Source organism: Leptosomus discolor, unplaced genomic scaffold (assembly GCF_034619465.1).
Source record: "Leptosomus discolor isolate bLepDis1 unplaced genomic scaffold, bLepDis1.hap2 HAP2_SCAFFOLD_133, whole genome shotgun sequence".
Lineage (NCBI taxonomy): Eukaryota > Metazoa > Chordata > Aves > Leptosomiformes > Leptosomidae > Leptosomus > Leptosomus discolor.
This window is the reverse complement of record NW_028237773.1, coordinates 206,521-220,442: the sequence shown is the minus strand read 5'-3', so window position 1 is coordinate 220,442 and position 13,922 is coordinate 206,521. Positions and strand designations below refer to the sequence as shown.

General features: G+C 65.5%; 1 protein-coding gene across 1 annotated transcript; it reads left to right on the top strand.

The window, feature by feature from the left end:
• The first annotated feature begins 304 nt into the window (after positions 1-304).
• On the top strand, positions 305-1,831 carry ZBTB9 (zinc finger and BTB domain containing 9). The gene has a single exon (XM_086480976.1). It carries the CDS (start codon positions 305-307, stop codon positions 1,829-1,831), a length of 1,527 nt encoding a protein of 508 aa, XP_086337102.1.
• The last annotated feature ends 12,091 nt before the right edge of the window (positions 1,832-13,922 follow it).

Sequence of the window (13,922 nt, the reverse complement as noted above, 5' to 3'; positions counted from 1 at the left end):
TGGGGCAACAAGACACCCAAGGGGGACACAGGGCACCCCCTGGGGCAGTAGAAGAGTTCCTGGGTCAACGGGGCACCCAAGGGGGCAACAGGGCATCCAAGGGGGCAACAGGGCACCCAAGGGGGTCCCAAAGCCCCCCACGGGTCAGTAGAACCTTCATTGGGCAACAGGGCGGCCCGTCGGGCAACAGACCACCCGGTGGGGCTGTGGAAGAGCTCGCGGGGCAACAAGACAGCCTCTGGGGCTAGAGGTGACCCCCTGCCCCGTGTGACAGCCCTGTCCCCGCAGGCTCGTCGCGGGCGGGATGGCGGCGGAGGGGGGCCGGGTGCAGATCTCCTTCCCCCAGCACGCGGCGGCGCTGCTCGACTCCCTCAACCGCCTGCGGCTGGAGGGCAAGTTCTGCGACGTGGCCGTCCACGTCGGGGGCCGCGTCTTCCCCGCCCACAAGAGCGTCCTGGCCGCCGCCTCCCCCTTCTTCCACGACAAGCTGCTCCTCCAAGACGGGGGGCGCCTCCTCCTGCCCCCCGCCATCGACCCCGACGCCTTCGAGGGGCTCCTGCACCTCATCTACTCGGGGCGCTTGACGTTGCTGTTGGAGGCCTTGCCCGGGCACCTCTTGGTGGCCAGCGGGCTCCAGATGTGGCACGTGGTGGACCAGTGCTCGGAGATCCTGAGGGAACTGGAGGGCGGGACGTGCCGGTGGGCCGGGCGAGGCGGCGAGGGGGCGGCGGCGGCGGCGAGCGGCCGCGGCGGGGAGGCTTCGTCGGCGTGGGCCGCTCGGGGTGGGGATGGGGCTTCGTCGTCGTCGTCGTCGTCGTCGTCGTCGTCCTCCTGGGCCACCCGCGGTGGAGACGGGCCTTCGTGTGCCACCCACGGCGGCGAGGGGACGTCGTGTCCCCCCCGCGGCGGCGACGGCTCTTCAACCTCCTCCTCGTGGCTCCCCCGCGGCGGCGACGGCTCTTCCTCGTCCTCCTCGTGGCCCACCCACGGTGGCGCCGCCGCGGCGCCGCCGCCCTTCGCCAAGGAAGGGGGCGACGAGGTCCTCAAGATCCGCCTGGCCGCCGACGTGGCGCCGCCGCCGGCGCCGCCGCCGTCCCTCACCACCCTCCTCAAGGACGCCGGCGAGGAGGTCCTCAAGATCTGCGTGGAGGAGGACGAGGAGGAGGAAGACGAGGAGGAAGACGGCGGCGGCCTCCACCACCGCCGCCACCACCACCGCCCTCCCGACGCCCTCCAGATCGTGCTGGAGGAGGAGGAGGAGGAAGACGGGGCGCCGGGTGCCGCTCGCGACCCCCCCCAAATCTTCTACATCAAGCAAGAAGGCGGCGCCGCCGCCGCCGCCGCCGCCGAGGGCCTCCTCCCTTCGGCGGAGCTGGCGGGCGGCTTCGCGCCGGCCGAGGTGAGCTACGTCCTCCCGGCGGCGCCGCCGCCCGCCGGCGCCGCCATCTTCCCGCAGCCATCTTGGAAACCGGTGGATCTTCACGGGAACGAGATCCTAGGGCGAGGCCAAGCCCTCCACGCCCCGGTGAAGCTGGGGGCGGCTCCCGACGGCAAACGCTTCGGGTGCCTGTGCGGCAAGCGCTTCGCCGTCAAGCCCAAGCGGGACCGGCACATCATGCTGACCTTCAGCCTGCGGCCCTTCGCCTGCGCCGCCTGCCACAAGCGCTTCAAGCTCAAGCACCACCTGACGGAGCACATGAAGACCCACGACGGGGCCGGGCGGGCCTGCGAGCGCTGCGGGCGCCGCTTCCGCCTCCGCAGCGGCTTGGCCAAGCACCGGCCGCTCTGTCAGGGGGCGAGGTGGGGGGGAGGGTGCTGGGCCTGCGAGTGAGGAGGAAGGAAGGGGCGGGGGGGGGGGGGGGTTGGGGGGAAAGGGGAGAGGGGGGGGGAGGGGGGGGAGGTTGGGCCCAGGTTAAGGCTCGGGTCGCAGTTCACGGCTCTGGGCCCAGTTCAGCTCCTGGCCCAGTTTAAGGCCCTGACCCAGTTCACAGCTCCGGGCCCAGTTTAAAGCTCTGGCCCAGTTTAGGGCTCTGGGCTCAGTTCAGCTCCTGGCCCAGTTTAAGGCTCTGGTCCAGTTCAGGGCTCTGGGTCCAGTTCAGCTCCTGGCCCAGTTTGAGGCTCTGGTCCAGTTCAGGGCTCTGGGCCCAGTTCAGCTCCTGGCCCAGTTTGAGGCTCTGGTCCAGTTCAGGGCTCTGGGCCCAGTTCAGCTCCGGGCCCAGTTTAAAGCTCTGGCCCAGTTCAGGGCTCTGGGCCCAGTTCAGCTCCTGGCCCAGTTTGAGGCTCTGGTCCAGTTCACAGCTCTGGGCTCAGTTCCGCTCCTGGCCCAGTTTAGGGCTCTGGGCCCAGTTCAGCTCCTGGCCCAGTTTAAGGCTCTGGTCGCAGTTCAGGGCTCTGGGCCCAGTTCAGCTCCTGGCCCAGTTCATGAATCTGGGCCCAGTTCATGAATCTGGGCCCAGTTCAGCTCCTGGCCCAGTTCAGGGCTCTGGGCCCAGTTCAGCTCCTGGCCCAGTTCATGAATCTGGGCCCAGTTCAGCTCCTGGCCCAGTTTGAGGCTCTGGTCCAGTTCAGGGCTCTGGGCCCAGTTCAGCTCCTGGCCCAGTTTAAGGCTTTGGTTGCAGTTCAGGGCTCTGGGCCCAGTTCAGCTCTTGGACCAGTTTAAGGCTCTGGCCCAGTTCAGAGCTCTGGGTCCAGTTCAGCTCCTGGCCCAGTTTAAGGCCCTGACCCAGTTCAGAGCTCCTGGCCCAGTTTAAAGCTCTGGCCCAGTTCAGGGCTCTGGGCTCAATTCAACTCCTGGCCCAGTTTAAGGCTCTGGTCCAGTTCAGGGCTCTGGGCCCAGTTCACCTCCTGGCCCAGTTTAAGGCTCTGGCCCAGTTCAGGGCTCTGGGCTCAGTTCAGCTCCTGGCCCAGTTTAAGGCTCTGGTCCAGTTCAGCTCCTGGCCCAGTTTAAGGCTCTGGTCCAGTTCAGGGCTCTGGGCCCAGTTCAGCTCCTGGCCCAGTTTAAGGCTCTGGTCCAGTTCAGCTCCTGGCCCAGTTTAAGGCTCTGGTCCAGTTCAGGGCTCTGGGCCCAGTTCAGCTCCTGGCCCAGTTTAAGGCTCTGGTCCAGTTCAGCTCCTGGCCCAGTTTAAGGCTCTGGTCCAGTTCACGGTTCTGGGCCCAGTTCAGCTCCTGGCCCAGTTCAGCTCCTGGCCCAGTTTAAGGCTCTGGTCCCAGTTCACGGCTCTGGGCCCAGTTCACCTCCTGGCCCAGTTTAAGGCTCTGGTCCCAGTTCACGGCTCTGGGCCCAGTTCAGCTCCTGGACCAGTTTCAAGCTCTAATCCCAGTTCACTCTGACCCAGTTCAGGGCTCAGATTCCAGTCCAAGCCCAGCTGAAGCCCCGTACTGGTTTGGCTATGCGGCTCTGTCCCAGCTCAGCAACCTCTCCCAGTCTGCGGCCAGCTCCCAGTTCAGGCCCTGCACTGGGCTGGAACCACCGCCCAGTTAAGGGCAATCCCACTTCAACTTCCGGTTCACGCCGCATCTCACTTCCGCTTCCGCACCGGCCAATCAGCACACGCAGAGCGGGAGCGCAGTGGCCAATGGCGGCGCGCCGGGGGGCGGGACGGTCGTTGCCGTGGGGACTGCACGGCCGGGTCGCCATAGCAACGGGCGCGGACGCCCCCGGGTCCCTGTGCCCGCCCGCAGCCACCCCCGGGCGCCCCCAGTGTCTTCCCAGGGGACACCCCTGTCCCTCCTGGGGACACCCCTGTCCCCATGGGGGGGCCGAATGTCCCCTCCCACCCCTCCTGGGGACACCCCTGTCCCCATGGGGGACCCCAGTGTCCCCCCAGGATTCCCCTGTTCCTCCTGGGGACCCCCCCCACCCCAATACTGCAGGGACACCCGTGTCCCCAAGTGCCACCCCCGACAGGACACGGTGCCACCGGTGACGTCACCCCACGAGCTTTAATGGGCTGAAACGATGTGAAAAAGGGGCAAAGCTGTAAAAAGAAATAAAATCAAGTGTTGAGTCACAGGAATGAGGAGAACCAGTAAGTGACTGGGCCAAACTGGGAGGGTGCTGCCACACGGGAGGTGACACAGGGTGACATGGGGGTCCCACCAGCGCCAGACTGGTCCAAACTGGGATGGCACTGCCACCTGGGAGGTAACACGGGGTGACATGGGGTCCTACCAGTCCTGGACTGGTCCAAACTGGGATGATGCTGTCACGTATGAGGTGACATGGGGGTCCCACCAGTGCCAGACTGGGATGGCACTGTCCACCAGTGCCAAACTGGGATGGCACTATCACCTATGAGGTGACATGGGCGTTGCACCAGTGCCAAACTGGGACGACACTGCCACCTATAAGGTGATGCGGGTGTCCCACCAGTGCCAAACTGGGACGGCACTGTCACTTCTAGGGTGATGTGGGGCTCCCACCAGTGCCAAACTGGGATGGCACTGTCACCTCTATGGTGACACGGGGGTGGCACTGTCGTCCACTGGGTGACACTACAGACGTGGGCTCCCACCAGTGCCAAACTGGGACAACACTGTCACCTACGAGGGGACGCGTGGGTCCCACCAGTACCAAACTGGTCCCCACTCCTGGACACACCCTACCACCACCCACACCAACGGTGGGGGGGGGGCGCGCGGGTGGGCGGACACGTTGCTTCCCGCCGCCCCACCAGGGGGTTCTGGGTACGTTGGGTCTCGGTGTCCACGTTGACGGTGGAGGCCACCAACTGGGACAACTGGGTTTCCTCCATTTCCCATCAAGATTCCCCAAGGAAACGCCCCGTTTCCTCAGGGAAGGGCTGGGATTGGCCGTGGCGCGAAGGTTCTTGAGATGTTCTCCACAGCTTCTCCGGTGGGGAACACCTCACCGGGGGCTCCCGCCGCCCCGCGCCCCGCTTTCGAGGTGGATCCTTCCCGTCGGATGAAGGTTCAACGACACCTTCCCGCTTCCTCATCCAAGGGTTCCTGGGGAGGGAGGAAGAAGAAGACCATTGGGTCACCCATGTCACCTCCCGCCATTTCCCACATTCCCTCCCCCCTCCAAAAAAAGGCGCCTCTTCCTTCTCCGAGTGGTTCCTCACTCGTTCTCCTGGAGGTGGGACCGGTCACTGGTGGGACTGGTCACTCAGAGCTTGGCCAACACGGCCTTGCTGCACGATGACACAGGTCCCTGTCCCCCTCCACCACTCATGGAGCCATCCGACCATCCGACCCCCAACGGAGAAGAAAATCCGGCCACGTTTCTACCGGTGGTCGCCCAAATAGCGGCCGTATCTCTCCGGGGTGCGGCTCCACGCCCTCGAGCAGGAGGACACGGGAGATGGCGACGCGGCCTCCTGCTTCCCAACATCTTCTCCATCCATCTCCGGTCTCCACCCGCCGGGTGCGTTTTGTCCCGGTTCCTCGCCGTGGCGTAGCACCGGCCCATCCCTACGTGGTCCGTCCCTATGTGGTCCATCCCCACGTGCTCCGTCCCCACGTGCTCCATCCCTACGTGGTCCTTCCCTACGTGGTCCTTCCCTACGTGGTCCTTCCCTACGTGGTCCGTCCCCCACGCGCTCCGTCCCCACCTGGTTCGTCCCCGCGCGCTCCGTCCCCTACGTGCTCCGTCCCCTACGTGCTCCGTCCCCTACGTGCTCCGTCCCCATGTGCTCCGTCCCTTACGTGCTCCGTCCCCTACGTGCTCCGTCCCTTACGTGCTCCGTCCCCTACGTGCTCCGTCCCCACCTGGCCCATCCCCGCGCGCTCTGTCCCCCGCGCGCTCCGTCCCTTACGTGCTCCGTCCCCATGTCCCCGCGCGCTCCGTCCCCCGTGCGCTCCGTCCCCACGCGCTCTGTCCCCACGTCCCCGCGCGCTCCGTCCCCCACGTGCTCCGTCCCCCGCGCTCTCCATCCCTACCTGGTCCATCCCCACGTGCTCCGTCCCCCGCGCGCTCCGTCCCTACCTGGTCCATCCCCGCGCGCTCTGTCCCCCGCGCGCTCCACCCCTACGTGCTCCGTCCCCTACGTGCTCCGTCCCCGCGCACTCCGTCCCCACGTCCCCGCGCGCTCCGTCCCCCGCGTGCTCCGTCCCCTAGGCGCTCCATCCCCTACGCGCTCCGTCCCTACCTGGTCCATCCCCGTGCGCTCCATGCCTACGTGCTCCGTCCCCTACGTGCTCCGTCCCCACATCCCCGCGCGCTCCGTCCCCTAGGCGCTCCATCCCCTAGGCGCTCCATCCCCTACGCGCTCCGTCCCTACCTGGTCCATCCCCGCACGCTCCATCCCTACGTGCTCCGTCCCCTACGTGCTCCGTCCCCACATCCCCGCGCGCTCTGTCCCCACGCACTCCGTCCCCCGCGCGCTCCGTCCCTACCTGGTCCATCCCCACGCGCTCTGTCCCCCGCGTGCTCCGTCCCTACCTGGTCCATCCCCGCGCGCTCCGTCCCCCGCGCGCTCCGTCCCCACGTCCCCGTGCACTCCGTCCCCGCGCGCTCCACCCCAGACCGCGTCCTCGAGCTCTCCTGGTTGAGCCGAACCTTCTTCTCGCTCCACTCCCCCAAGTCCACCAGCTCCGGAGCCAGCAGCCGCCGGTTCACCCACCTCCCCTCGGCAGCAACCGCTTGGGTGGCGGGGATTGAGTCCAGGAGCACCCTGGGCAGGAGAACCGGGAGGCTCCGCGTCTCCAGTGGCCGTGGCTACGCGCTCCACAACTTTATCCGCCTTGGCCAAGCCACGTGTGGTGGGTGTCGTGTCCCACCTCCTCGGGGCTGCACCTGAAGGGGGTGGTTCACCACCCAGAAGACGTCCGAGAAGGGACGTTGGCACGCGGAACGTTCAGCTTCTCCCCGGAGTCGAGGGTTTGGTTGCTCCCAACCCCTCGTGAGCCGCTAGAACTTCTCCAAAGGCTGAGGAACTGGGCCGTGAGGCGGAGCCTTGGAGGTCCTTGGTGACACGGTCCCACCCACCACTATTCCACCTCTCCCACCTGCGGCGAGAGGGGCTGCACAGGGTGGAAGGACCCCGGTATCTGACAGAGGTCCACAGCGGCCTCGAGAAGCTCCAGGGCCTCTTCGCGTGGTGGAGCCCACGCCCAGGTTGTCTCTTCCTCGAGTCCGTTACGGAGCGGCCGTGTTATCCTAGGAAATCCTGGACCATGTGTCCTCCAAAACCCTCAAGGCCCCGTCCCACCACGCAACTCCTTTCTTCTCAGGGCTGGGCAACTCTCTGGGTTCCTTGCAGGACCTCAGCAGGAGCCATTCTCCTCCCACCTCTCCATGCGACTCCCCAGAACGTTCCTTCCCGGCTGGGTCCTTCTTTCTTTCCTTCCTCCACCTCGATTCACTGCTGCAAGCACCTCCAGAGCTTCTTCCACAGCTTCTGCTGGACGCCCACCTCCTCAAAAGACCGTCTAGATGTTGTCACCAACTTGCCGTTAGGGTTGACTGGTCACGCTGGAGGGTTGGAGACTCGAGAACCTTCTTCCAGCTTTTTTATTAACCCAGGAACGGGACGACGAACACCAGAAGGTTCATCATGAACGAGCTGGTTGCGCGGTCGAGGCAACAGACTTGGACTTCTGCGGGTGGCCTGGCAGAGGAAGGTCGTGAGGGTGAGGGACGTCGTGGAGGAGCAGGAATGTCATGGAGGTGCAGGAATGTTGTGGAGGACCGGCACCGTTGTGGAGGACCGGCAACGTCGTGGAGGACCGGCACCGTCGTGGAGGACTGGCACCGTCGTGGAGGACCAGGAACGTCGTGGAGGACTGGCACCGTCGTGGAGGACCAGGAACGTCGTGGAGGACCGGCACCGTCGTGGAGGACCGGCAACGTCGTGGAGGACCCGCAACGTCGTGGAGGACCCGCAACGTCGTGGAGGACCAGGAACGTCGTGGAGGACCAGGAACGTCGTGGAGGACCAGGAACGTCGTGGAGGACCGGCAACGTCGTGGAGGACCCGCAACGTCGTGGAGGACCCGCAACGTCGTGGAGGACCCGCAACGTCGTGGAGGACCCGCAACGTCGTGGAGGACCCGCAACGTCGTGGAGGACCCGCAACGTCGTGGAGGACCAGGAACGTTGTCGAGGACCATGTCTGGGCTGCCCCATCAACCGGGACAACGGTCACCCACGACCTTCCCCCTCAAGGTGGCCACAAGCGCTCCCACCGGAGCGAGCCCTGACCCCAGTTTCCCACCGATTCCCAGTTTGGGTTGAGCGCCGACCCTCCGGCCTACCGCCCTCCGCCCCCATCTCCTAAATCCTACAGCACCCCTCCCCCCCCAGCCCCCGCCGCAGGTCCCACAGGAGAAGCCAACGAGGGGACACCCCACCGGGAGAAGGCGGCTCGTTGACGACAACCCCCCTCGGCCAACCACGCTCCCCACCATCTCCAACCGCGTCGCCTCCCTTTCCCCGTCGTGTTCCGCCACGGGGCCGCCGCGAGGGGAATCCTCGCGGTGGCCCCGCTCGGTCCCAGAGAGCCCGCCGCCAGCCACGGCACCACCAGGGTGAGGTGGACCTCCGGTCGCTTCCAACCTTCTCCTCTCCCTGCCCTTCGGCACCTCCGGCAATCAGCGGGGGCTGAAGTTTCGGCTTGAGCGACCTGGTTTGTGTATTTAATGGCTCACGCGTCACTTCCTCGTGTTCCTCCTCATCCTCCTCACGATGTTCCTCCTCACGATGTTCCTCCTCACGATGTTCCTCCTCACGATGTTCCTCCTCACGATGTTCCTCCTCACGATGTTCCTCCTCACGATGTTCCTCCTCACGATGTTCCTCCTCACGATGTTCTTCCTCGTCCTGTTCCTCCTCACGATGTTCTTCCTCACGATGTTCCTCCTCACGATGTTCCTCCTCACGATGTTCTTCCTCGTCCTGTTCCTCCTCACGATGTTCCTCCTCACGATGTTCCTCCTCACGATGTTCCTCCTGTTCCTCCTCACGATGTTCCTCCTCACGATGTTCCTCCTCACGATGTTCCTCCTGTTCCTCATCATGAAGTTCCTCATCTTCATCATGAAGTTCCTCATCTTCATCATGAAGTTCCTCATCCTCATCACGATGGTCCTCATCCTCATCACGATGGTCCTCATCCTCATCACGATGGTCCTCATCCTCATCATGAAGTTCCTCATCCTCATCACGATGGTCCTCATCCTCATCACGATGGTCCTCATCCTCATCACGATGGTCCTCATCCTCATCATGATCCTCATCCTCATGGTCCTCGTCCTCATCACGTTCCTCGTCCTCATGATGCTCCTCGTCCGACTCATCCATCGTGTTCCTCGTCCGACTCATCCGTCGTACCCAAGACAACCGCCCACCCGGCATCTTCTCCTCTTCCCTTCTCTAACAAACTCATCGGTCACCAAATTCCCACCAAATTTCACCGGGATCCGACCAGCAGCTCTCGAGCCAGGACAACCCCCGCCTCGAGATGTCCCCATCCCTCCTCCCTCCCGCTCTTCTCCCCGTTGACGTCGCTCAGCGTCGGGATTTTCCTTCCTCGCGCACAAACTCCTCCCGGCTCACACCGGAGCCGTCGCCTCATCGGGATGCAGCCGGGAGAGACTCCCGCTTCTGACATCACCAACGCGTCACGGGCCCTTGGGCAGCTCCGCCAATTAAGCTTCAGGAGCTCGTTAGGAAAACTTAACGAGCGAACGAGGGCTCCACGGGGGCCCAAATTCGCTTCGTCACCCGCTCCGGGGCGTTTGGAGCTCGTTAATTCGCTCATTTGGGCATCGATGAGCAAAACCGAGTCGCCCAGGTGATGACGTCAGCGAGTCGCCCAGGTGATGACGTCAGCGAGTCGCCCAGGTGATGACGTCAGCGAGTCGCCCAGGTGATGACGTCAGCTGGCGTCCCCCCGCGTCCCCCCGCCCCCCTCCCCCAGGACACGCGGCTGCATCGGCCGTAACGTTGAGCGGGAGCTGAGGGACATCTGGGAGGTGACACGGGGTGACACGTGGGTCACCCCAGTGCTGGACTGGGCCAAACTGGTCTTCTCCTCACTGGTTGGGGGGTGACTCACCCGGATGCCTGGATCCGCAGGGGGGTCAGAGGGGGTCACCGTTGTCCCCGTCGTCCCCGAGGATGGCGGCGCCCAGGGCCTGCAGCTGCATCACGAGGGAGCCCAGCGCTGCTGAGGGGACATGGGGGGACACTGGGGACACGGAGGGACATTGCGGGGGGACACTGGGGACATTGGGGGGACACCGGGGGAACACTGCAGGGGAGACTGGGGACATGGAGGGACGTGGGGGTACGTTGGGGGACACTGAGGACACGGAGGGACATTGCAGGGGACATGAGTGGGACACTGGGGACATGGAGGGACACTGGGGGGACATGGAGGGACACTGGGGGGACATGGAGGGACACTGGGGGGACACTGGGGACATGGAGGGACACTGGGGGGACATGGGGGGACACTAGGGAACATTGCAGGGGACACTGGGGACATGGGGGGACACTTGGGGACACTGAGGACATGGAGGGACATTGCAGGGGACATTGCAGGGGACATGAGTGGGACACTGGGGGGACATGGAGGGACACTGAGGGGGACACTGGGGGTATGAAGGGACATTGGGGGAAACATTGCAGGGAACACTGGGGACATGGAGGGACACAGGACATTCGGAGAACATTGGGGGGACACTGGGGGACACTGGGGATATGAAAGGACACTGGGACACTGAGGACATGGAGGGACATGGGGGACACTGAGGATATGGAGGGATATTGGGAACATTGCAGGGGACATGGGGGGACACTGGGGACATGGGGGGATGTGGGGGGGACACTGGGGACAAGGAGGGACACTGGGGAAACACTGGGGGAACATGGAAGGATATTTGGGACACTGAGGACATGGAGGGACATTGGGGGACACTGGGAACATTGGGGGGACATTGGGGACATGGAGAACGCTGAGGGGACATTGTGGGACACCCAGGAGTATCACAGGACACTGGGGGGGGGGGGGGGGATGACAGGGACATGGGGACACCAGGGGGGACATGGGGACACCCGCAGGTGCCACACGGGCCGGACCTACCTCTGCTGGGGGGGTGCCCTGTCCTGTCCTCATGCGGGGTGGCCTGGGGGGGGGGGACACAAAGGGTGACACAGGGACAGCGGCCACTCTTGTTCCCAAATGCCAGCCCCCTCCCACCCCAGCCCAGTGTCCCCTCCTTGTCACTCCTCCCCCGTGCCACCTCCCCACGTTTCCAGCCCCGCTACGTCCCCTCTCTGTGTCCCGTGTCCCCCCCCCCCCCCCCCTTGTCCCCAAACCACCTCACCTTGTCCTTTGTCACCCAGCCGTGTGTCACCTCCTCGGCCACTCCCAAAGCCACCGCTGTGGGGACAGGGATGGGCTGTGGCGGGGACACGGCAGCCACCGCTCGCCCGCAGGGGCACGGGGTAGCACCGGGGTGTCCCCTGGCACCTGGCTGGTGTCCCTTTGTGTCCCACCAGCCATGTCCCCTACCCGGGGTCCTCCCCGCCAAGGCTGTCCCCAAAGTGTCCCCAACGTGTCCCCACTCACCGCTATGCTGGACCTTGGCCACCGTCCCCGCCAGCAGATGGGCGCCGCCTGTCACCTCGGCCACCGGGCTGGGGACAGCGTCACCGTGTCACCCCTGGCCCCACACGTGGGTCAGGGCCAGCGGGGTGGGGACAGTGCCACCATGTCACCCCGGGGGGTCCCCAAGAGTGGCGATGGGCTCTCCTGCCACCCCTGGGGTCCCAAAGTGTCCCCCCCGCCTCAGTGTCCCCACGCCACTCTTTGGGTCCCCATGCCACCCTCAACCCCCCCCAAGCCGATCCGCGCCCCTCCCCCATCACTCACTTTTCCCTCTCCGGGTCCTGCTGCCACCGCAGCCTGTCCCAGGCCACCGCTGGGGCCACCAGCCCTGGGGACAGGGGACAGGGTGACACCAGGGTCGCCAGCCCTGGGGACAGGGTGAGCCCAGGGCCACCCGCCGCAGGGGAGGGGTGACGGTGGCATCGGGGCCACCCTCTTCCCGTCCTCATGCCTGTCTTGTCCCCATCCCCGTGTCCCCCCCTCCCTGTCCCCATGTCCCCCTCCCCGCCTCTGTGCCCCCTGTCCCCGCATCTCCCTCCCCGTGTCCCCCTCCCTGTCTTTATGTCCCTGTGTCCCCATGTCCCTCATGTCCCCTTTCCTGTCCCCATGTCCCCCTCCCCTCCCCGCCTCTGTGCCCCCTGTCCCTGCACCTCCCTCCCCTTGTCCCCATCCTTGTGTCCCTGTGTCCCCATGTCCCCCTCCCTGTCTTTACGTCCCCGTGTCCCCCTCCCCATCTTTGTGTCCCCATGTCCCCTTTCCTGTCCCCATGTCCCCCTCCCCTCCTCGCCTCTGTGCCCCCTGTCCCTGCATCTCCCACCCTTTGTCCCCATCCTTGTGTCCCTGTGTCCCCATGTCCCCCTCCCTGTGTCCCCATGTCCCCTTTCCTGTCCCCATGTCCCCCTCCTCTCCTCGCCTCTGTGCCCCCTGTCCCTGCACCTCCCTCCCCTTGTCCCCATCCTTGTGTCCCTGTGTCCCCACGTCCCCCTCCCTGTCTTTATCCCTGTGTCTCCATCCCCCCCTCCATGTCCCCCTCCCTGTCTTTACGTCCCCGTGTCCCCCTCCCTCCCTGTGTCCCCAAGTCCCCTTTCCTGTCCCCATGTCCCCCTCCCCTCCTCTGTGCCCCGTCCCTGCACCTCCCTCCCCTTGTCCCCATCCTTGTGTCCCTGTGTCCCCACGTCCCCCTCCCTGTCTTTATCCCTGTGTCCCCATCCCCCCCTCCATGTCCCCCTCCCTGTCTTCATGTCCCCGTGTCCCCACCCCCTCCCTGTCCCCGTGTCCCATCCCCCCCCCCCCCGTGTCCCCGTACCCTGGAGGACGCGGAGCCGCTGTCCCGCCCGGCGCAGGCGGGCGCTGAGGGTGACCATGGTCCTGGTGGCTGCTGTCACCTCGGCCTCGCGCGCTGTCACCACCCCGGCCAGCCTGGGTGACGGGGGTGGCAGGGGGACAGGACACGGGGACAGGGGACACGACACGGGGACGGGGGACACGACACGGGGACGGGGGACACGACACGGGGACGGGACCAGCAGTGACATGTGGGGACGGGGACACTGGTGACCTCCCAGCGTCCTCATCCCGGTCCCCTCCCAAGGTCCCCCAGATACTCCTCAGTTCCTTCTCTCCCAGTGTTCCCAGTACCTCCCAGTACTCCCCCGGCCCCTATCCCAGTCCTCCCCAGACCCTCAAAGTGTCACTCCAGTCCCTGCCAGTGCCCCCCCAGCATCCTCCCAGTCCTCCCCATCCCTCTCGGTGCCCAGTTCCCCCCAGTCGCCCCCTCCCTTAATGCTCCTCCAGTGCCGCACCATTATCCCCCAGTCCCTCCCAGTATCCCCCGTCCCTCCAGTTCCTCCCAGTCCCCTCCCAGTACCTGGCAGCTGCCTGGGCCAGTCCCCCCAGTGCCTCCTCAGCTGCCTCTGCGCGTCCCCGCTGCTGCGTCACCTCCTGCGCCAGGCGCTGGGACAAGTGCCACCACGTCCCCAATCTGTCCCCAAGACCTCCCACGTCCCCAGTATGTCCCCACTGGGGTCACCTCCCTAGCCAGGTCCTGGGACACCGATCACCCATGTCCCCAGTTGTGTCCCCAACCCCTGCTCAAGTGTCCCCTTCCGATTGCCGCAGCGGGTCCCATGTCCCCAAGTCCCCCAGTGTGTCCCCAACACAATCCCCATCGTGGCCTGGACATGTCTTGGTGTCCCCCTGTCACCAGTGTGGCCCTGGTCCCCAGTATGTCCCCAGTACGGCTCTTTGTGTCCCTCCATTTCCCAGGCGTGTCCCCAGCAGGTGTCCCCCCGCCCCCCGCCATGTCCCCAGCAGGTCTCGCTGTCCCCAGCACACACCCGTATGTCC